The following is a 21,446-nucleotide window of genomic DNA, read 5'->3' as shown; positions in this document are numbered from 1 at the left end:
TACACAGTTATATCAGGGTGTGGAAACAGCTCTGCACTCCTTCTTGATTGCTGAACACTATGATGTGAATATTTCTACATAGCCACCACCTTTATCATTTTTAGTCACCGCTTAATACACCATAGGGTGGATGCCTATAATTTCCTTAGACTTCTTTTTGAAACAGCATAGCACATGAACCTCTTCAAAGATGGATAATGAGAAAGCAAAACCTGCCTCTTTTTTTTTTTTTTTTTTTTTTTTTTTTTTTGAGATGGAGTCTTGCTCTGTTGCCCAGGCTGGAATATAGTGGCGTGCTCTCGGCTCACTGCAAGCTCCGCTTCCTGGGTTCACGCCATTCTCCTGCCTCAGCCTCCCGAGTAGCTGGGACTACAGGCACCCGCCACCATGCCCGGCTAATTTTTTTTGTATTTTTAGTAGAGACGGGGTTTCACCGTGTTAGCCAGGATGGTCTCGATCTCCTGACCTCGTGATCCACCCGCCTCAGCCTCCCAAAGTGCTGGGATTACAGGCATGAGCCACCGTGCCCGGCCAGCCTTCTGCTTCTTTAGAGAAAGAATTACCCAATCTCTCACCCATCTTGTAAAAGAAGTGTTCACCAAGTGGCCACAAGGAGAGGAAAGCAAGCGTGTGTTGAGCCCTGCTCTGTGCCAGGCGTTGGGTTGGGTGCTCTTTGGGTGTCAGCTCAGGCAACCCTATGGTCGCCAGGTGCATGTGGTCATCTCTGCTTTGTAGGTGAGACTGTTGGGTCTGGAGACACTGGCTTAAGTTCTCACTGCTGTCTTCATGTAGGCCAGGGCTCCAAAGCCCCAGGGGAAATCTGCCAAGGAGGACTTGTGCTCAGTCCTATCAACCTGTGGGTAACAGGCCTTTTGGCGTTTCAGGATTTCCATGGAGCTGTCATGAGGGCCTTGGATGACATGGACCATGAAGGCAGAGACACATTGGCCCGGGAGGAGCTGAGGCAGGGCCTGAGCGAACTCCCAGCCATCCACGACCTTCACCAAGGCATCCTGGAGGAGCTGGAGGAAAGGCTGTCAAATTGGTGAGCAGTCCCTGGACCCCCAGGCTCCACTTTTGTTGCATTGAGGGAATGGAGACGGATAAAACACCACCGTATGAAATGGTATCTCCATTTGATGGATGGGAAGGCCGAACTCAGAAGTATTAAGTCATTTGCTCAAAGTAAAACAACTGTGCAAGGGTTGAGCTGGGATCTGCACGCAGGAATATGACTCCAGGCCCCCACTTCTAACCCCGCATTGGTTACAAGGCTGAGTTCTCACTGTCCCATCCCCATCCCTGGCTGCAGGGAGAGCCAGCAGAAGGTAGCTGACATCTTCCTGGCCCGGGAGCAGGGGTTTGATCACCACGCCACTCACATCCTGCAGTTCGACAGGTACCTGGGTCTGCTCAGTGAGAATTGCCTCCATTCTCCCCGGCTGGCAGCTGCTGTCCGTGAATTTGAGGTGGGTTCCCTGGTCCTCTGAGACCCTGCTGTAAGGTTGCAGGGGTTGAGGTGGGCGAAGGGCTTAATGCAAATCAGTGGGACATCTTGGTAGGTCTGGGGATGGGGAGCAGACAGGGAAGACCTGGCCAGAGGGATGAGAGGATGACCCATCAGGAAGGAGAACCCAGAATCCAGAACATCCGCTGTTGGGCAGCAGATGACAGTGCAGTGAGCACCACCCACAGTAAGGGTCTCGGGTAGTTTTCTTGTCTCAGTTGAAAAGCACCAACCAAGCCAGAGCCCCAGCCATGGAGTGTTCAAGGAAATTCCCAACACTAGCCACAAACTGGGGATCCAGTTTTCCTGGGCAGAAATATGGGGAGCTTTCCTCCATTGCTAACATTGAGAGTAGAGCAGGGACTAGGAGAGGCTTGATACTGAGTGTAGCACCAACTGGGAGCATGATGGAGTGAGCAGTTGCAGCAGGCCGGGCTAATCCAGGAGGGCTTCCTGCAGGAGGAGAACCTGGTTTTGGAGATGAGGGAGAAGTTCAGCTGGCCCGGGAAGAGGTGTGGATGGGACAGTGTATGTGGGCTGCTGTGAGCGTGTGCCCTCAGGAGGGGTTTCTGATAAGGTTTTCCTCCCCTGTCTTGAGAGCAGCAGAGTGTACAAGGAGGCAGCCAGACTGTGAAGCATCGGCTGCTGCGGGTGGTTCAGCGCCTCTTCCAGTACCAAGTGCTCCTCACAGGTAGGCCCCACAGGAGGTCAATGGGGATTGAGGTGGCAGGGCAGGGAAGGCCCCTGAGGAGGGGTGGAGGGGACTGTGGCGACCTCACCTCTGACCATGGCAGGCAGGTGCTGGGGAAGGGTGGCGTCTGCCATCACCTTTCCCTCCATTGAGCTTTGAGCCCCCTGAACCACCTCCTGCCACCTTAGAAAGCTCCCTCCAGTGGGCACCCCCCTCGTAAAATACAAAAACCCAATGACACCCCTCCCCAGCTTGCACTTCCTTCCTGCCTCAGCTAGCCATCTCCTCATTTCACTGAAGCCACGCCTGTCAGCAGAGTCCTCCTTGTGGCCACATTAGTGGACATTATCAGCCTTGGACTTGCTGGACCCATGACCACTGCCTGCTTCTCGAGTCCTTTCTTCCCGGGGTTTCTGTGGTATACTGTCTCCCACTTGCCTCCCATCTCTCCGTCCCTTCTCTGTCTGTGCTGGTGGCCTTCCAGCCTCCACTGCCCCATAAACGTCAGAGCTTCTCAGGGCTCAGTCCTGGGTTCCCTTCCCTTCCCTCTCTATGCCTTTTCCCATATCTCTGCCCTCTGGAAACACCCATTCCTCTGTTCTGAGCTCCAGACCCATTTATTCAGCTGCCTCCCAAATGGACAAAGATCCCTGCCCTGGGAAACTGATGTCCTAATGAGAGAGATAAACAGTACATATGTAGGCATGGCTGTGTAATTCCAGGTAGAAACTGGGACTCCTCAAAAATACACTAGGGCCAGGGACTAGAGAATTCATTCATCTAATCCAAGAACTATTTATTGAGCACCTCCTATGCACCATTTCCCACACTGGATGCTGGAGATGCAGCAGTAAATCGAACAGCAAATTCAGTGACACTGTGGAGCTTACACCCTAGACAAGCAAATAAGAAAGACAAAAGATAAGGTATATCAGGAACTCTTAAGAAGAATAAAGCAAGTTAAAGAGACAGAGGGAACAGGGCAGCTGTGTTAGACTCAGCGATCAGGGAAGACCTCTCTGAGGAGGCGGCATTGGACAGAGATCTCAGTAAAGTGAGGACATGAGCCATATGAAGATCTGAAGAGAGTGCCAGGCAGAGGGAACAGCAAGTACAAAAGGCCCTGGGGTAGGAACAAGCTTGGCATGTTCAAGAAAGCCATCATGGCCAGAATAGAACGAGCGGATGGACAAGCGGTCACTGGGGATGGGGCTGGAGGATGTAGAGCTTCTTGAAGATGAATTCAGCTTGTTGTGTCTGTCTCCAAGGCATGGCCCAGTGCCAGGCAGGTGCTCAGTGGGTATCTGTTGGAGAAGTGAGGGACAAGCAGCTGTGGCAGCAATGCTGCCGGTGGTGCTGGGGGCCTGGTTTCATGCTAGCATGGTATTGTGATGGGGCCAGCAGGGGAGAGAGGGTAGATGCCTCACTCTTCTCGAACTTCCAACTCTGGCAAGAGAGGGGGTGGCCACAGCTGTGGGCAGAGGGTGCTGACCTCGCCAGTGGCTGACTCCTGGCTCTTGTCCTGCCAACAGACTATTTAAACAACCTTTGCCCGGACTCCGCCGAGTACGACAGCACACAGGGTGAGTCCAGCATGAACACGGAGGGAGGTACTCGAGCCTGCTCTGCCTCCTTGCCCCAAAGCCTGGACCCTGCCCCAATTCCAAGGCCCAGGACATTGTCCCCTCCCCACCAGCTGGCGAGTTCTGTATATGACACGTCTGGGACTTCTGTGAGAGCCCCCAGCTCTTCTGAGATGAGTCCCCCGTCACCTCAGCTGTGGGGACATCCTAGGATGAGAGGACATCCCGTTAGAGGGAATGGGGGGGTCCCCGGAATTTGGTGATTGGGGGGTGGTGCTGAGTCTGAAAAGGTCACCACAGTCTCCCTGTTTCCTCCCAATTTGATGCGGCTGTCCCTGTGTATCACCTGCCAGGGTGGTCCCTATTATATTCAGTTTATAGCCAGGGAAACTGAGGCATGCGTGACAGGGGTCAAATCGCTGTCAAGGTCACTTCGGCAGTAGTGGCCAAGCTGGGCTTGAGGCCTGTGACCTGACACTGCAGTGGAGAAAATTGATGCGCCTCATGCAATGGCCGAACTCCTGCTCTGTGTCCCTCCCCAGGTGCACTGAGCCTCATCTCCAAAGTCACAGACCGTGCCAACGACAGCATGGAGCAAGGGGTGAGTGCAGCCCGGTGGCCCCCTTCCTCAGACACAGGTTCCAGGCACCTCCCCACCAGCTCTGACCAGCCTTCCGATGCCCACTCCTAGGGGCTGCAGGCAACCATCTCTCTTGTGGGACTCTGCAGAGAGCCGTGGGTTCTGGCTCTGACACTTGATGTGTGACCTCAGGCACTGTGTGCCCCTCTCTGCGCCTCCGGTTCACTGTTCAAACAATGAGAATGGCTGCAGACTTGTGGAGACCTGATAAGCAGTGCCCCGATTGTGGTCTGAGGCCACGCACATCAGCTCCTGGGGTGCTTGTAAATTCCTAGTTCCTGGGCATACCTTAGATCTCCCAGTCAGAGCTTCTGCATGTAGGACCTAGAGAGCTGCATTTTTAACAAGCACCCTGGGTAAATGTTAGGACCACAAAAGTTTGAGAATCACTAGTCCACTAGAATACGTGGCTCTAAGCACAGATCTGATTCTGACTGTGTGTGACTCTGTCTGTTAGACACTGGGTTTCTGCCAAAGAGGGCAGAGTTGATCCCACATCCCAGCTTCATTTACATGGTCACTAGGGTTACTTGCATCCACATGCTCACTGTCCTGCTAAGCTGCAGGCTTGCCAGCGCTCTGTGTTGAGAATGGTTCCAAGTCTGAGTCCTAGGTCACTGGAAAAGAGTTCAGTGACCAGGTAGTCACGTCTTCTGCAGGCACAGAAGGGAAATGATGGAGATGTGTGCCGAGGAGGTGCTATGCTTTGCTGTGACAGAGACAGAGGTCATGCGTACAGTGAGTCATCCACAGGCAGAAGAGGAGGGGAAATTGCATTTATTGGACACCTGCTATGTGTCAGACCTTGTGCTGTGTTGGGGACTGGAGATACAAGCCCTGGAGGAAACCTCCGCTTAGTGCAGTAATAAATATGTGGATACAAATGACCATGATAAATGTCATGGGAGAATGCCACAGGGTTCAGAGAAGGGAGGCGGCCCTTCCAGCCGAGGTTGCCAGAAGAGATGATATGGGCCAGGTGTGGTGGCTCATGCCTCTAATCCCAGCACTTTGGGAGGCCGAGGCAGGTGGATCATTTGAGGTCAGGAGTTCAAGACCAGCCTGGTCAACATGATGAAACCCTGTCTCTATTTAAAATACAAAACTTAGCCAGGTGTGGTGGCATACACCTTTAGTCCCAGCTGTTGGGGAGGCTGAGGCTAATCGCTTGAACCTGGGAGGCGGAGTTTTCAGTGACCTGAGACCATGGCACTGCACTCTAGCCTGGGCGACGGAGTGAGACTCCATCTAAAAAAAAAAAGATGCTCTGGAGGTGTCCCCGTAGGGGGGATTTGCACACATGCCAGGAAGGCAGAGGGAGAAAAGGGGTGCCAGGAATTGCGGCTGGCCTGAGCAAAGAGATGGAGGTGGGACGGTGCATGCTGGAGTTCAGAGAGCCACCTGCCATGGCTAGGAGATGGGCACAGGATGGCAAGGTAGGACCAGAGTCCAGGGAGAGAGGTCGGGCTGGCTGGTGAGGGGTGGACTGAGAGTGGAGGCTGAACCAGCTAGGTGTGAATACATAGGCCACTTTCCGGGCCGTTTTCTGTGTGGGTCAGACATGCCCTTTTAATCTGGTGCTCTCTTCTCTCTCTCTGCTCTGAACTGACCTCCCTGCCCCTCCTCATTTTGGCATCCTGTGCATACAGTGAGAGTCCCTCAACACAGCCAAAAAGTAGAGTTGCTATGGGGTCCAGCACCCTGTCGAGGAATAGCAGCAGATGGGCTTCATTCTCCACATTTCCCTTTAGCCGGGGCTGCCTCTGCTTCCAGAGAGAAAAACTGGGTCAGGCAGGGATATGTCTTCCCTCCTACGGGGAGCTCGCACGTGCAGCCCCACCCGGAGGAGGAACCAGAGCAGCCCATGGCCAGACGCCCTTCTGGCTTTCTCTGAGGCTGAAGTTGGACGCCGTGCTGGGAAGCAGGGGCCAGCTGTGGACAGCTGCACCAGGTCTGCTCTGGACCACAGGCCCCTAGCCCATGCCTGCTTGGATGCAGGGGGAACTCTGCCTGGGACATTTACTCTTTTGCACTTTGGTGGTTTTAAGCATATTCACATTGTCATGCAGCTGTCACCCCGTTCATCTCCAGAACTTCCCCTCTTCCCAGACTGAAACTCTCTCCCCATTAAACTCTAACTCCTCATTCCAGTCCCTGCCCCAGTCCCTGGTAACCACCATTCTGCTTTCTGAAAAGACTTCATTTTTTAAAACAATGTTAAATTTACCGAAAAGATGGAGAAGATAGTACGGAGAGTCCCCATGTGTCCCCCACACAGTGTTCTCTGTTATGAACATCTTATATTAGTATGCTACATCTGTTACATTAATGTACAAATATTGATACAGGATTATTAACTTAAGACCCCAGTTCATTCAGATTTCCTTAGTTTTGCCAGGTGTCTTGTTCTAGGGTCCCATCCAGGATCCCACATGCTGTTCAGTGGCTGTTTCTTTAGCCCCTGCTTTACTGCAGTAGTTTCTCATTTTCCTTGCTTTTGGTGAGCTTGACAGTTTTCAGGAGTACTGGTCAGGTATATGGCAGGATGCCCTTCTGGTGGAAATGTCTGGTGTTTTTCTCATGATTAGACTGGGTGTATGGTTATTTGGAAAGAGGCTTACAGAGCAAGGTACTTTTCATCCCATCATGTGAAGGGCATATACTAGCAACAGGATTTACCACTATCGATGTTGACCTTGGTCACCTGGCTAAAGTCACCTGGTGGCAGGTTTCTCCTCTGTGGAGCTGCTCTCTCTCACCCCTGCCTTTTCTATGCCCTTTGGAAGAAAGTCAGTTTGTGCAGCCCATTCTTAGGAGCGGGGGGTTATGCTCCCTCCCCTTGAGGGCACCATATCTACCTAAGTTATGTGGAATTCTTCTGCCTGGGAGATTTGTCTCTTCTCCCTCATTGGCTAGTGTATCTATAAAGAAGTCATTTATATCAGTATATATATATATGTGTGTGTGTGTGTGTATATCACATGGTGCCATCGATATACATTTCAGGATGTGTGTGTGTGTGTGCACGCGTGTGTGTCTGCATTTTGAGAACTTCCTTGCTTTCTGGCAGTGCAAGGTGCTCCAGGATCCTGCACCTGTGTATTTCCTGCCCTAGTCTTAGAATCAGTCATTTCTCCATGGAGCCCTGGTTGCATTAATTGGATAATAATATTAGAAGCCAAGATACAGTTATTAGGTGCACTCACTGGTAATGTGGTATCATTTCTTTTACACCTCCTTAGCTGACAGCAAAGAAATATATCTGTATACCAGCCTTTGCATATGCCCATATCTGTAGATAATTCCGTACATAACCATATGTATCTGAATATTAAACTAACCTTGAGTTTTGTTTTATTTTTTGTAGAGATTGAGGTGCCACTATTTTGCCCAGGCTGGTGTCAAGCAGTCCTCTTGCCTCAGCCTTCCAAAGTGCTGGGATTGTAGGCATGAGCCACCCAGACTGGCCTTTATTTATTTTTATTTTATTGTATTTTATGTATTTGTTTTTTATCGTGAGTTTTTACCAATGTTTTCCATTCTAATCATGACCGTACTAGCCTCCTCCCTTGCCTATCTGTAAATTCTCACTCCAACAGTGAGAAGCCTCATTCCTACCACCCATTAATTTAATTGTTCAATTTACCTTAATTTGTGAAAGATATTTTTCCTGGGTATAGAAACCTGGATGGACAGTTTTTCTTTGCTGCCACTCCACTGTCTTCTGGCATACATCGTTTCTGGTGGAAAGTCTGCTGTGATACTCATGAGTGTCTGTCTGTGTAATGTGTCCCTTTTCTCTGGCTGCCTTTAAGATCTTCTCTTGTGATTTGAGTTTGGGAAGTTTGGCTGTGATGTGTCTGTGTGTGTTTTGTGGGGAATGGGGTGCTCTTTATCCAGTTGTGATTCTTGAGCTTCTTGGATCTGTGGTTTGTTGTCATTCATTAATTTTGGGAAATCCTCTTGGATGCTCTGTTCTTTTTCCCCACTCTGTGTGTTTCAGTGTGGATTATCTCCGCTGATCTGTCTTCAAGCTCGTGGAGTCTTTCCTCAACTGTGTTCCGTTTGCTGCTAAACCCGTCAAAGGAATTCTTTGTTTCTCATCCTGATTTTTTACTTTTAAAATTTCCATTGGACTCTCATGTATGGTTTCCATCTCTGCCAGAATCCTCCATCTGCTCACAGCTGGTGTTCACCTTTCCCGCCAGGTCCTGTTACCCACCAGTCAGAGCTACTTTAGGGTCTGATGGCTCGGACAGCTGTGTTCCTTCTTCACTCTGGTTTGATGGAATGCTTTCTCCTCTTGAAAATGAGTTGGGGTTGGGGAGTTTTTTGCTTGCTTTTTTGTGTTCCTCATAACTTGTTATTGAAGGCCAGGCATTATGTGTAGAAGCACTGTAGAGACTGAGGTAAATCGTATTTACCCCTCAAGGTGGGCAAGCCTCTTTTTTGGTCATGGCTGTTCACGGTAGGACACAGGGCAGTCAGGTCAGTCCAGTCAGCACCTGATCAGGGTTTGGGTTTTGCTGCCATGTCATCAACCTTCAGTGACTGCCAGGCTTCATGCTCCTCCAGTGGGGGCTGCTGTGACCTGTGGGGTAGGCCAGAATGCTTTTCTTTCATTCCTGCTCCATATTCAGCTTTTAGCCCTCCCTGCACCACAGGAAGGCCCTCTCCCCATGCTCTTGCCCTTCTCAGAGGCAGGCTACTGCCCCATGTTACTTAGTGCTGGGCTTATGGTAGGCACATGCCTCCATCTGAAGCAGGGCCTGTAAGCCAGGCTCTCACAGCATTCCTGCCCCTCCCCTCCATGGCAGATGAGCTCTGTGGCTCTGTGGCTGGCCTTAGACAGGTTTCTGGCCATTCCCCAGCAAGGTATTGGTGCATAATACTGGATCCAAGGGGTTACCACCCCCCTCCTATGGTGCAGCTTTTGCTCTCTTTCCCTAGAGCAGCAGATCTTTTCCTGGACTCTGGGGGTGGGGGGTCTCCCGGCCTCCCACCGGAACTGAAGCCTTGCATGAGAGAAGGTCTGAGGAAGTGGGCAGGGCTTTGCATGTGGCCCCACCTTGCCCCGGTCTTTCTTGTGGGCACGTGGCAGAGACTCGTGGATGAGAGCTTGCGATTGAGGACAGGTTCCCTCGGGTTTGCAGCTCCCCATTACTCTAAACTAGCACCAGCCCATACTTATCCTTTAAGAATTCATTAACATTTTCACTGCTTTCTTCTTACCTTCCTTTACACCAGCCACCTCTGCCTCCTGTGTGTCACCAGAGGTGTGGCAGTTCCTGTGTCTCAATCCTCCGTGGACAGGCTTGCCAGGCGGAACCCAGTTCACTTGGTTGCCTTGTGACCCCAGCCCTCCCACAGGCTGAAGCAAAGTTATGATTTTGAAGGTTATCTGGCTTTTTCACGCTACAGTGAGAGCAGTGTTCTCTTGTACTTCCTGCATCATAAGTGGAAATGGAGCCACAATTATTCATTTTTTACTGCATAGGATTTTATGCCCAAAACCATAGATAATGGAAAGGACTTTTCAGGGCAAATTGTCTACCCACAATGCTCACCTTAAAACTTTAGAACCTGCCTGTGTAAGGTTCAAGGGGCACCTGCCCACAGGGTGGGCGCTTGTTGTATCTAGGATTATGGGGTGCTGTGCAGAGGATACAGGGGGCCTGTCATTTTACATTTTGTGGCTAACCCAGTGAGGTACTGAGAGGGTACACTTATTTTTCTAACCGCGAGGCTCCACAGAGTGTGGACCCAGTTTCCTCCACAGGTTTTATGGGCTACCAGCCAGAAGGGCATGAGGCCAGTCTTGGGTCCGGTGAAGTCCCCATGCTCCAGGCCTCGTGAGGGACATAGGCTTAGAGAGCGTAGGAGCAGTTTTCCAGAGAAACACAGGGATGCTGGACTGCACAGTGAGGCCAGGCAGCTGGTTCCACAGCACACAGAGCCATGGTGGTGGCTCCCTGCAGACCCAGGCTCGGGTCCCAGTCCTGCCTCATACAGGAGGTTGGATTTGGGGCAGGCCTTTCCGGGCTTCATTTTTGTCTGAAACAGAAGCAATGCCATGGCTTACAGAGGAGATAAGACGCCTGGAAGGGGCCCTGACCATCTCCCCCTCACCCCATTCCCACCCACAGGAAAACCTGCAGAAGCTGGTCCACATTGAGCACAGCGTCCGGGGCCAAGGGGATCTCCTCCAGCCAGGAAGGGTGAGTGCCGCCGCCTTGGGCAGGGGCAGAGGGTGGCTGGGCGAGGCTCCGATAAGCCCCATTGTTCACTGGGCTGGCCCCAGACAGGCCTGGCTGCAGGTGCTGTCTACCCGTGGAGGGCAGCAGGCGGGTGGGCGTGGGCTCACTGGATTCTCCTGGCCGGGGCCCTCGGCTACCTTCCCTGGGGTTCTCCACCCCATGTGTTGCCTGCAGAGCAGTTAAAGACTCAGCGCCAGTTTTTTTCGTGTTGCCTGTGGCTCTCCTCACTTCCAAGAAGAGGAAGCACCAAGTATTTTCAGTGCCGAGTTGCTGGGAAAACAGAAAATGATCTCCCAAGAGCAAGCCCCTAGAAAACTTCTTAAAGATAACATTCTTGAAGAGATAAATTGACTCTCTTTAAAGCTTCCAAATGGAAAATGTAAAACTCAGCTTAAACACAGTAAAAAGTATGTTCATTACTAGTTATGCTCCATAAAGGACAAGAGACAAAGGAATGAAAGTGCATGCTCAGGGGAATTTTCCTCGAGGTTAGCAGATGTCTTATGGGACTGAGACGCTGTCAAGTTACATTTAGTATTTTGGCCAGGATCATGAGTTTGGTAAATTGTTTCTTAAACATCTATTTGTAGCTCCAGAATTAAGGGGACTGTAGCAGCTGTTCCCAGGTCTTCGGCTGTTTTAGACCTTCAGAGGCTCTGTTCTGAATGGACTCCTCATGGGTACAAGCCAAGGAGGGAGTCATGGCTTGGACTACCCAGAATCCTGAAAGAGACAGTCTTGAGCACCATGATCCCAAATGTTGAAATCCCAAAAGATCAAGATCCCAAAAATATAATTCTGGAAAAAATAATTTAGAAAAATATTTAAAAGATATTTATATTTTGCAAAAGGGAATTTATGGGGCCAGGCGCGGTGGCTCACGCCTGTAATCCCAGCACTTTGGGAGGCTGAGGTGGGCGGATCACAAGGTCAGGAGTTCGAGATCGGTCTGGCCAACATAGTGAAACCCCATCTCTACTAAAAATACAAAAAATTAGCCAGGTATGGTGGCCTGTAGTCCCAGCTACTCAGGAGGCTGAGGCAGGAGAATCGCTTAAACCCAGGAGGCAGAGGTTGCAGTGAGCCAAGATCGTGCCATTGCACTCCAGCCTGGGCATCTCAAAAGAATAAATAAATAAAAAGAAATAATAAATAAAAGGGAATTTATTTATTTATCTTTTTTTTTTTTTTTTTTTTGAGACTAAGTTTAGCTCTTGTTGCCTAGGCTGGAGTGCAGTGGCGCGATCTCGGCTCACCGCAACCTCCGCCTCCCAAGTTCAAGCAATTCTTCTGCCTTAGCCTCCCGAATAGCTGGGATTACAGGCATGAGCCACTGCCATGCCTGGCTAATTTTGTGTTTTTAGTAGAGACGGGGTTTCTCCTTGTTGGTCAGGCTGGTCTCACGCTCCCGACCTCAGGTGATCTGCTCACCTCGGCCTCCCAAAGTGCTGGGATTACAGGCATGAGTCACCGTGCCCGACGGGAATTTATTTAAGAAACATAAAAACACAACAGAATACTTCATAGGCCACTTTATACAATAAAATAGGCACTAAGAACATACATAATTTTGCAAGCGTAAGTGCTGCTGTATGCTAACAATAGTTCCATGGGTCAAACAGTCATAAGCACACAAACCATATTCATAAAAGAAAGGTCAAATAGGGAAATGTATCAGTGTATGTCACTATGGTTAGTAATTGTATGCACCCAGCCTTATAACTGTGGTCATCTGAAATACCATAACAAATAACCGAAGGCTTTTGATGAGCTCAGTTAAAAATTGTGATGGGTCACCACAGTATATGCAGCCACCCACAGAGCTAAGATCTCAGGAAATGTTATCTTTCACAAATGCAAATGTACAAAAAGGGTATCTCCATTCATTGAGGAAGTTTGTGTTTTTAAGTACATACACAGTGCTTACACACAAATTCAACATTGTGATAATGCACTTTTCTTTCTTTCTTTTTTTTTTTTTTTTTTTTGAGACAGAGTCTTGTTCTATTGCCCAGGCTGGAGTGCAGTGGCATGATCTAGACTCACTGCAGCCTCTGCCCCCTGGGTTCAAGTGATTCTTCTGCCTCAGCCTCCCGAGTAGCTGGGACTACAGGCACGCACCACCACACCCGCCTTATTTTTGTATTTTTAGTAGAAATGGAGTTTCACCGTATTAGCCAGTCTGGTCTTGAACTCCTGACCTCATGATCTGCCCGCCTCAGCCTGCCAAAGTGCTGGGATTACAGGCATGAGCCACTGCGTCTGGTTGTAATAATGCACTTTTCAGGAAGCCACATTTGAAAAAAAAAAAAAAAAAAAAAAAAAAACATAAAATGAATTAGAACCCTGTAAAAGTCTATATACAGTTTATACCTCCAGTATTGGAAATGATGCAGAATGTAATACAGAGCATGGTGAATTGCTTTGCCAGGTTTCCAGGTGTTCCTCAATCCAGTCAGTCTGATGCCTAAAAATTAACTATCACAAGTCCACCCCTTGTCAGCTTGGCCCCCCTCACGCATCTCCTTAAATCATACTTAATTTCCAAACAAAGATAATAACAGGATAATAATTCCACCTAACATAATGCAGCTCTCCTGTGATTGTGATTTTCAGAATTTTGTGAGTGTTTTGTTTTTTTGAGACAGGGTCTTATTAAGTTGCCCAGGCTGGTCTTGGACTCCTGAGCTCAAGTGATGCTTTCGAGTAGCTGAGGCTACAGACACACGCCATGGCACCCAGGCTGATTTTTGGAATTTTTGATGTTAAGGATTTTAGACTTGAGATTTAGACTTTAGGGATTATGACATTCAGGGTGGTGTCTTTCAGGACTACGATCCCAGCCCTGCTCTAGCATATACAGCACCTCTCTTGTGAGCAGGGATTTATCTGCTAGCTGCTCTCGGGTTCTCTGGGAGGCTTTATGATTTAAGTTTCCACTCAGGGGCCTTCCCCACACCCTTGTCAGGGGCATCAGCCTGACAGCCCAGTTTTGCTTCTCTCCCCACAGGAGTTTCTGAAGGAAGGGACGCTGATGAAAGTAACAGGGAAAAACAGACGACCCCGGCACCTATTTCTGGTAAGTGCCTGGTCCCCAACCCCAGCTCAGGAACTGTCAAGTTCTGTGAGGTTTTCTAGGGCCCTTATTCAAGGACAAGTGGAAGAGGGTGAGAGGAGAGTGGAACACAGCAGAAATTTGGGGGTGAGGATCATTCCAGACAGCTGAGAGCTTCACCCTTGGACACCACAGCCTCCTGCTCATTTGTCATTTGAATGATTTGGAGTGGAATGTTGGCGAGATGTAGTTGCCCACATCCCCACCGTAGATATCTGTCAACCACCTTATCTAATGCTCAGAGAACCAAGGTCCAGAGAGGAAAGTCGCTGTAGCCAGGCCTCCCGGGAGGATGGTGGCAGAAGCCCAGGAAGGAGCCAAGGGTTGTGACCCAAGTCCTGTACTTTCTCTACTGTGCAGGAGACAGGACGTGATTTAACAGTTTTGCTTATGGACAGCTGGAGTCTTGCATACCAGGGAGTGTCCAGGCCTAGGGTGTAGCTGTATCGGCCTTAGTGGCTGTTGAGTGCCCCAGTCCTGAGACCCCCAAGTGGCCATGCCTTTCAAGCTCTCTGCTGGGCACAGTTTTTCTCTTGCTCCTGCACTTCTGCTGTCATTCGTTGTTCCTGTCCGCCATGGCTGCCTCTCCCAGCTTCCTCATACTTCGTTAGAGCACCGTGTGCAGTGGGAGAGACAGGCTGTGGAAAGAGTCTACAAACTCTCTGTTCCAGGTGTTGACTGAGCACCTTGTGTGTGCTGGTGCTGGAAACAAAGAAAGAAAAATCCCAGGTCTTGCCCTCAGCCATCAGAGTCTAATGGGAGGGAGAAGCAAGCAGACAGCCCATTGTAAATGCAGAGTTATGAGCGTGATATGGAGGGAATCTCGGGTGCAAAGAGGACTAAGGAGGGCCGGAGGTAAAGAGAAGAGGAGCCACAGCCACGACAGCGCTGCCGTGTATGGAATATCTGCTGGGTGCGCACGCTGTGCTCAGTGTTTTATATGTTTCCTGAAGAAAATTCTACCCGAGTTCAGCCCTGGAGGAAGGATGGAAGTTTGGCAGGTGCACCAAGGAAGGGCATTTCAGGAGAGGGAAGGGCCTAAGCAAAGGATAGAGGCATGAGGAGTGTGGTGTCTTCGAGGAGCTCTGTGAACCTCAAGAAGCCTTTGTCTGCAGCCAGACCCTTCTGCTCCTGAGTGGGGTCTTCCCCATGCCCCAAATAGGCCCTGCCCATAGAGGGGCCACTTGAGGGCTGAATTCCAGAGAGAGCTGGTGGCGCTGGTGGAGAAATCCTGAGCCTGTCTAGGAAGTATGTAGCCTGCAGTGCTGGCAGGGTGTGCTGGGCCTGGATGACTGGTGACCTCAGGCTCTGCATGAGGCACTAGGTGACCCAAGTCCAGAGTCTCCCTCCCTCCCCTCCCTCCTAAGAGCTGTTTCTTTCCTCCCATGAGAACCCCTCACTCTGGCTAGTCGATGCTGCAGTGAGTGAGATTTAGCTGCAGGCAAGAGGAGAGTAGACCCCCAGGGGGAATTTTGAGAGGGATCTGAGAGCCAAGCAGCGTGTGGTTTAGATTTGGGTTCTCAGAAGGATTTCAAAGCCCCCGCAGATGCTTGAGTCCTTTTCTCTAGGTCGTTTTTGTTTGTTTGTTTGTTTTTTAACCTCTGGTTTAACACCTCCAGTGTTGGGGAACTCACTGCCTGCTGTAACATTCATTCATTCTGCAGCTTATTATCCATCTCCTGTGTGTGCTAGGAACTGTGTTGGTGTGTAGACATGGCCTCTGCCCTGCTGTGGGTCTTGGAGTCCAGTGGTGGAAGACATTTTTTATTCCATGTTAGACAAGTCTAAATTTTAAAAATTCTCGGCTGGGTGCGGTGGCTCATGCCTGTAATCGCAGCACTTTGGGAGGCTGAGGCAGGCGGGTCACTAGGTCTGGAGTTCGAGACCAACCTGGCGAACATGGTGAAACCCCATCTCTACTAAAAATACAAAAAATGAGCCAGGCATAGTGGCGGGTGCCTGTAGTCCCAGCTACTCAGGAGGCTGAGGCAGGAGAATGGCTTGAACCTGGGAGGCGGAGGTTGCAGTGAGCCCAGATCGTGCCATTGCACTCCAGCCTGGTGACAGAGTGAGACTCCGTCTCAAAAAAAAAAAAAAAAAAAAAAAGATCAGGTGCAGCGACTCACGCCTGTAGTCCCAGCACTTTGGGAGGCAGAGGCAGGCGGATCACAAGGTTAGGAGATTGAGACCATCCTGGCTAACATGGTGAAACCCGGTCTCTACTAAAAATACAAAAAATTAGCCGGGCGTAGTGGTAGGCGCCCGTAGTCCCAGCTACTCGGGAGGCTGAGGCAGGAGAATGGCATGAATCTGGGAGGCGGAGCTTGCAGTGAGCCGAGATCACATCACTGCACTCCAGCCTGGGCGACAGAGCGAGACTCCGTCTCAAAAAAAAAAAAAAATTGTCTCCATTGAGGAGAGATCCCTGAATGTAGGGGCAGGTAATGAGCCAGACGGAGCTGGTTAGATCCTGCCCCTTGGGACACTTACTTCTTCTGTGACGCCTGGACAACTTACAGACATGTGCGAGCCTCAAGTTTCCCACCAGGAAAAGTGGAAAGACTGGGTGGTTTTGAGAATTAAATTCCTGGCATTTAATTACGTGCCTGGGAGGTAGAAGCCACTTATCTGATAGTAGTTACAACAGTTTCTCCCTTCCCACTGACAGTTGTTCCATGGGACACAGGTCCTCCCTCTCTATCTAGAGCTACAGATTTCATCAGCTCCCTGCCCCAGCACAGCCCTGCAGGGAGTGGGTCCCTGTGAATTCCCCCTCTTCAGGATGCAAAAGGGAGGCCGTACATGATGGCGATGGGGAGGCAGATAGACCAGATGCAGACCCCAGCTCTGACAGTGACTGGTGTGAGACCCATGGGCACATCCCATTACCTCCCTGAGCCTCAGCTCCCTGATGTTTAAAACAAGGGAAGCAGTGAGGCGGCAGATGGCACAGGGTGGAGCTCTGTCTTGGCCCCTCAGCCATGTACATCTGGCCACCTCCTCTGGCCACGCCCCTCTGATCTCTGTGCCTCTCCCAGGGACCTTGAATGCCAGGAACAGACACAGCAGCCTGGCTTTCCCCAATCTGTCCTCACCCCGTTCTCTACTTCATCTGTCCCTGGTCTTGGCTCTCTGGCCCTCACACACCTGAGGCTTTTTGAGAAGGGTGCCAGCTCCTCCCCTTCAAGCCAAGCTCAGGTAGCACTTTCTATGGAAGCCTAGCTGCCACCCCCGCTTCCCCTCCCCCTCCTCCTCCTCTAGCCCTGCTTTTCCTCTACCCCACACTCCCCCAGTCTGGCATGGCCCTTTATCAGAACATCTCCTTCCCTCAGGGATAGGCCTGCGTCCCTCTGATTACCCCGCCATGATTAGGCCGTAAGCTGCACAGTCTGAACCTGGGTCCTCTTGTTCCTCTGGCTCAGCGCAGCCCTTCCACTGAGCAGTGTTGATAACTGTCTAACGGAGGCATACCTGGGAGTAGGGCGGCCCGACAGGTGCTCAAGCCAGGGAGTACCATGGTGAACAAACACACTTAGGAAGAATTTTTCTTCCTCAAAGGTGCCAGTTTCAGAAAATAATCTGAACTGCAGAACAGAGTTGGGGCATCTGGGCGCCCGTGCCCAGCAGTTTTGTTAGACTGTGGAAAGTGTCCCACCAGGCCCCGACGTCCCTGAGCTGCAGGTGGGGCTGCCCCCTGGTGGCTCCTTACAGTGGGAAGCCCCCCTCCCCTTTCATGATGGGCTCTTCCTCCTTCCTCCAAGCTGGGGCTGTAAAGCATGTACTTTGAAGCAGGCAGGAGAGCCATGGGCAAATTAGGAGGTAGCCTGATCCTGAACCGCGAAGAAAACCTTAGGGTGCTCATGACAGTTGCCATGGCAGCAGGAGCTTGAGGGACCATCACAGAGAGGCTAGAGCTGCTCTCCCTAGTGACACAGGTCAGTTCTCTGAGGCTGGGAGGGTTCATGGGCAAGGTTCATGAACCTGTGCGCAGGTTCACTGTGAGAGCAGCCCTGACATTCCCTCCCGAACACACTGGAGGGACACTCATCAAACCATACCCCTGGCTTCACTACCTGCTAGCTGTGACCTCAGGCATGGCCTCTGGCCTCTCTGGGCCTCAGTTTCTCCCTCTGGGAAATGGAGATGATGATCATGGTGCCTGCACGTTAGTACTGTGGGAGTGTACATGAGGACTGTGGGAGTGAAGTCAGGGGTTTAGTCCAGCCCCTGGTGCAGAATCAGTGTCAGTGCACCATATCGCCTGTCACTCTTAGAAGGCAGGGCAAGAACAGGGCTTCACAAACTAGAGCTGCAGGTCAACGCCAGCCAGATGCCAATTTTTGTTGATAAAGTTCTGTTGGAACACAGCCACATGCATTCTATCATGGGTCGTCTGTGGCTGCTTTGCACAGCAGCGGAGTTGAAGGGTGGAGGCAGAGGCCTGAAACATTCAACACCTGGCCCTCACAGAAAAGTGTGCCAACCCCCACCTACTCCAACTCTGTTGGACACAGCAAGGCCCAGAGAGAGGGAGGGGTTCCTGAGGTCCCATGGGGGGGTCAGTGGCGGGCCAAGTCTCCTGCATTGCCATGGCTGGAACCTTGGAGTCCCGAGAAGAGCTAGCTGTGGGAAACCTCATTCTGTTCCCTCAGCAGGCTGTGTCTATCCGGGGAAAAGAAGTATTCATTCTGACTTTTCACATGCATTGTCTTGTTCCGTCCTTACACACCCCTACTTCATGTGTTCCTCCATGCCTGCGGGGCTCTCCTTGGCTCATGTCAGCACCATGCGTAGAGGACTTGCCTTGGTTCACACTGGCGCCCTGTGTCCAGGACTTATCCTGGTTCACGTTGATGCCATGTGTCCAGAGCTCACCCTGGTTTATGTTGGCACCATGTGTAGAACATTCACTTTGGTTCATGTTGACACCATGTGTGTAAGGCTCATCCTGGTTGATGCTGGCGCCGTATGTCCAGGGCTCACCATAGTTCATGTTGGCAACATGTGTACAGAGCTCACCCTGACTGATGTTGGTGCCATGTCTGGGGCTCACCCTGTTTCATGTTGGCACCATGTGTACAGGGCTCACTTTGGGTCACATTGGTGCCACGTGCACACGACTTTCCCTAGTTCATGTTCCCAGGTGGAAAGGGCTCCCCCTGGTTGATGTTGGCGCCATGTGTACAGGGCTCCCCCTGGTTCATGTTGGTGCCATGTGTAAAGGACTCCCCTGGTTCATGTTGGCTCCATGTTTAGTGGGCTTATTCTGGTTCATTTGGCCCCATGTGAAAAGGGCTCACCCCAGGTTCATATTGGTCACATATGGAGAGGGCATTCTCTGTGTGTCCATGATAAGTAATGGTGGTGGTGTCGCCAATTTCCCAGAGGAAGCTGAGTCTCAGCTGAGGAAAGGGCTTGGTCGTAGTCTCAACGCTGGTCCGTAACATGGTCAGGATTTACAACCCTGAGCGTGATGTCATCTTCTCACACCTGAAATTGTTTAGCTAAACAGAAATACTCTCTCCTAAGGAGATAAAGTGACTTTCATTATATGTCTTTCTATATGCCCTGCTGTTGGGAGAGCTTTAGTTGATAATTCAACAAATATTAATTGAGCACGTACTCTGTGAAGGGACCTGGACGTACAGCAGCAAGCAGTGCCCACCACTTCCGTCTCCTCAAGGTGTCTCCCAACCATTCCTTAACTATACTTTATCGAGCTTTAATTTTTATAGTGAAATGCATCAACCTTAAGCATATGTGTTAGTCGGTACTGACAAGTGTATATCACAGTGTAACCACCACCTGGGTCGAGATGTGGAACATCTCCAACCACCAGAAAGTTCCTCTGTGCCTGTTTGGAGTTCATTTCTCCCAACCCCGGGGGCCCCCATCAACCAGTGGCCTGACTTTCATCCCTCTTTAGATTAGTTCTGCCTGTTCTGGAATGTCACAGAAATGTCATCAAACAGCGTAACTCTCTTGTGCCTCGCTTCTTCACTCAGCATGATTTTGAGATACATCCATGTGGTGGTGTGTATTGGCGGCGTAAGGTATTCTGTGGTATGGATAGACCAGTTAGTGTATCCATTCACCTGCAGATAGACATTGGAATTGCCCCCACTATTTGGCTGTTACAAATAAAGCCACTGTGAACATTCTCACATATGACTTCTTGAGGGCATATGCGTTTATTCCCCTCGAGCATTGAACCAGGAGTAGAATGGCAAGGAAGGGGCTCACATTTTGGCCACAATGTTTTTGCTCACCTGTGGGGGTTACTGAGGAATACAACATGCCTGTGCACAGCGGAGCTCAGGGATCCTTTGAGGACAGAAGCCTGGCACAGCCTTCTGGGACCAGGGGACTCTAACAGGGTTTCCCTCTCTCCAGATGAACGATGTGCTCCTGTACACCTATCCCCAGAAGGATGGGAAGTACCGGCTGAAGAACACATTGGCCGTGGCCAGCATGAAGGTAAATGTCTGGTGGAAGGTACCCCAGGGTTGGGGAACAGGGAGACCCCAGGGGAGAAGGGGACAGCATCTTGCTCCTAGGAGCACCCAGACCAGCTGGAAGAGGGAGGCCCTGTGGAAACAGTATTGGGCTACAGCAGGTTTGTGCCCAGGGAGAGGGGAGGGAGATGGAGGGCTTCCTGGAAGAGGGGACTGAACCCTTAGAGTGGGTAATATTTGGTCAGATCAGGAAGAAAGAGAGGGGGGCATCCTACGAGGAGGAAAATGCATAAGGAAGGGCCTGGGTTGGGGGAACAAGCAGGTGTTTGGTAATTTTTAAAACTGTGATAAAATAGGTATTATTTTTAAAGTAACCATTTTTAAATGTACAGTTCTGTGGCACTAAGCACATTTACATTGCTGTGTATCCAGCACCACCATCCATCTCAGAACTCTTTCCTCTCCCCAGACTGAAACTCCGCCCACATTAAACACCAACTCTCCATTCCCCTCTCCTTCCCAGCCCCTGGTACCCACCGTTCTACTTTCTGTCTCCATGAATTTGACTACTCTGGATACCTCGAATGAGAGGGGTCACACAGTATTGATCCTTGTTTCACTTAGCATGGTGTCCTCAAGGTTGATCCCTGTCATCTGTAGTATGGGTCAGAATTTTCCTTCCGTTGTGTGGATAGACCACATGGTGTTTATTCAACCCTCTGCCGATGGACACTGGGTGGCTTCCACCTTTAGGCTGTTGTAATACTGTTGTGAATATGGCCATACGTGTGGGGCTTAGCTCCATGTAACTTGGTCCCAAAGATGGGAACACTAGGGAGCTGTTGGGGACCTTGAGGAGCAGGAGGTTTTAGGAAGTTAATTCTGGTGCAACAGGGGGCTGAAGTCAGAGAGGGCGACACTGAGGTGGGACAGTGGAGCCGCAGGTGGTTCTCATTGTCAAGGGCAGAGGCAGGGATGGCCGGGAGAGCTGTAAGAGGCACTGTGCAATCTCTCTTGATCCTGTAGGCTCTTTACCATGGGGGAGGGGAAGGAGGAAGCACCTTTCTCAGCATGGAGGTTTGTTCCCTTTTGGAACCAAAGGCTCTATTGAGGAGACTGTTAGAAAAAGGAATGGGAGACATGGTCACTGGGCAGGTACTTGTCCAACATGACAGTGCACCTGGGGTTGCCCAGGCTG

The 21,446-nt window shown here is 50.7% G+C and overlaps 1 protein-coding gene across 1 annotated transcript in view; it reads left to right on the top strand.

The window, feature by feature from the left end:
• FGD5 (FYVE, RhoGEF and PH domain containing 5) overlaps nt 1-21,446 on the top strand; it is a 122,372-nt gene that overhangs the window by 85,405 nt on the left and 15,521 nt on the right. The window contains exons 6-13 of the mRNA XM_007985334.3: nt 885-1,045; nt 1,313-1,469; nt 2,111-2,198; nt 3,731-3,781; nt 4,324-4,382; nt 10,568-10,639; nt 13,689-13,757; nt 20,187-20,270. Coding sequence (XP_007983525.3) covers nt 885-1,045; nt 1,313-1,469; nt 2,111-2,198; nt 3,731-3,781; nt 4,324-4,382; nt 10,568-10,639; nt 13,689-13,757; nt 20,187-20,270 — 741 coding nt within the window. The remainder of the gene's footprint in view (nt 1-884; nt 1,046-1,312; nt 1,470-2,110; nt 2,199-3,730; nt 3,782-4,323; nt 4,383-10,567; nt 10,640-13,688; nt 13,758-20,186; nt 20,271-21,446) is intronic.

The sequence above is a fragment of the Chlorocebus sabaeus genome, chromosome 22 (genome assembly GCF_047675955.1).
Source record: "Chlorocebus sabaeus isolate Y175 chromosome 22, mChlSab1.0.hap1, whole genome shotgun sequence".
Lineage (NCBI taxonomy): Eukaryota > Metazoa > Chordata > Mammalia > Primates > Cercopithecidae > Chlorocebus > Chlorocebus sabaeus.
This window is presented reverse-complemented; position numbering and strand designations above follow the sequence as displayed.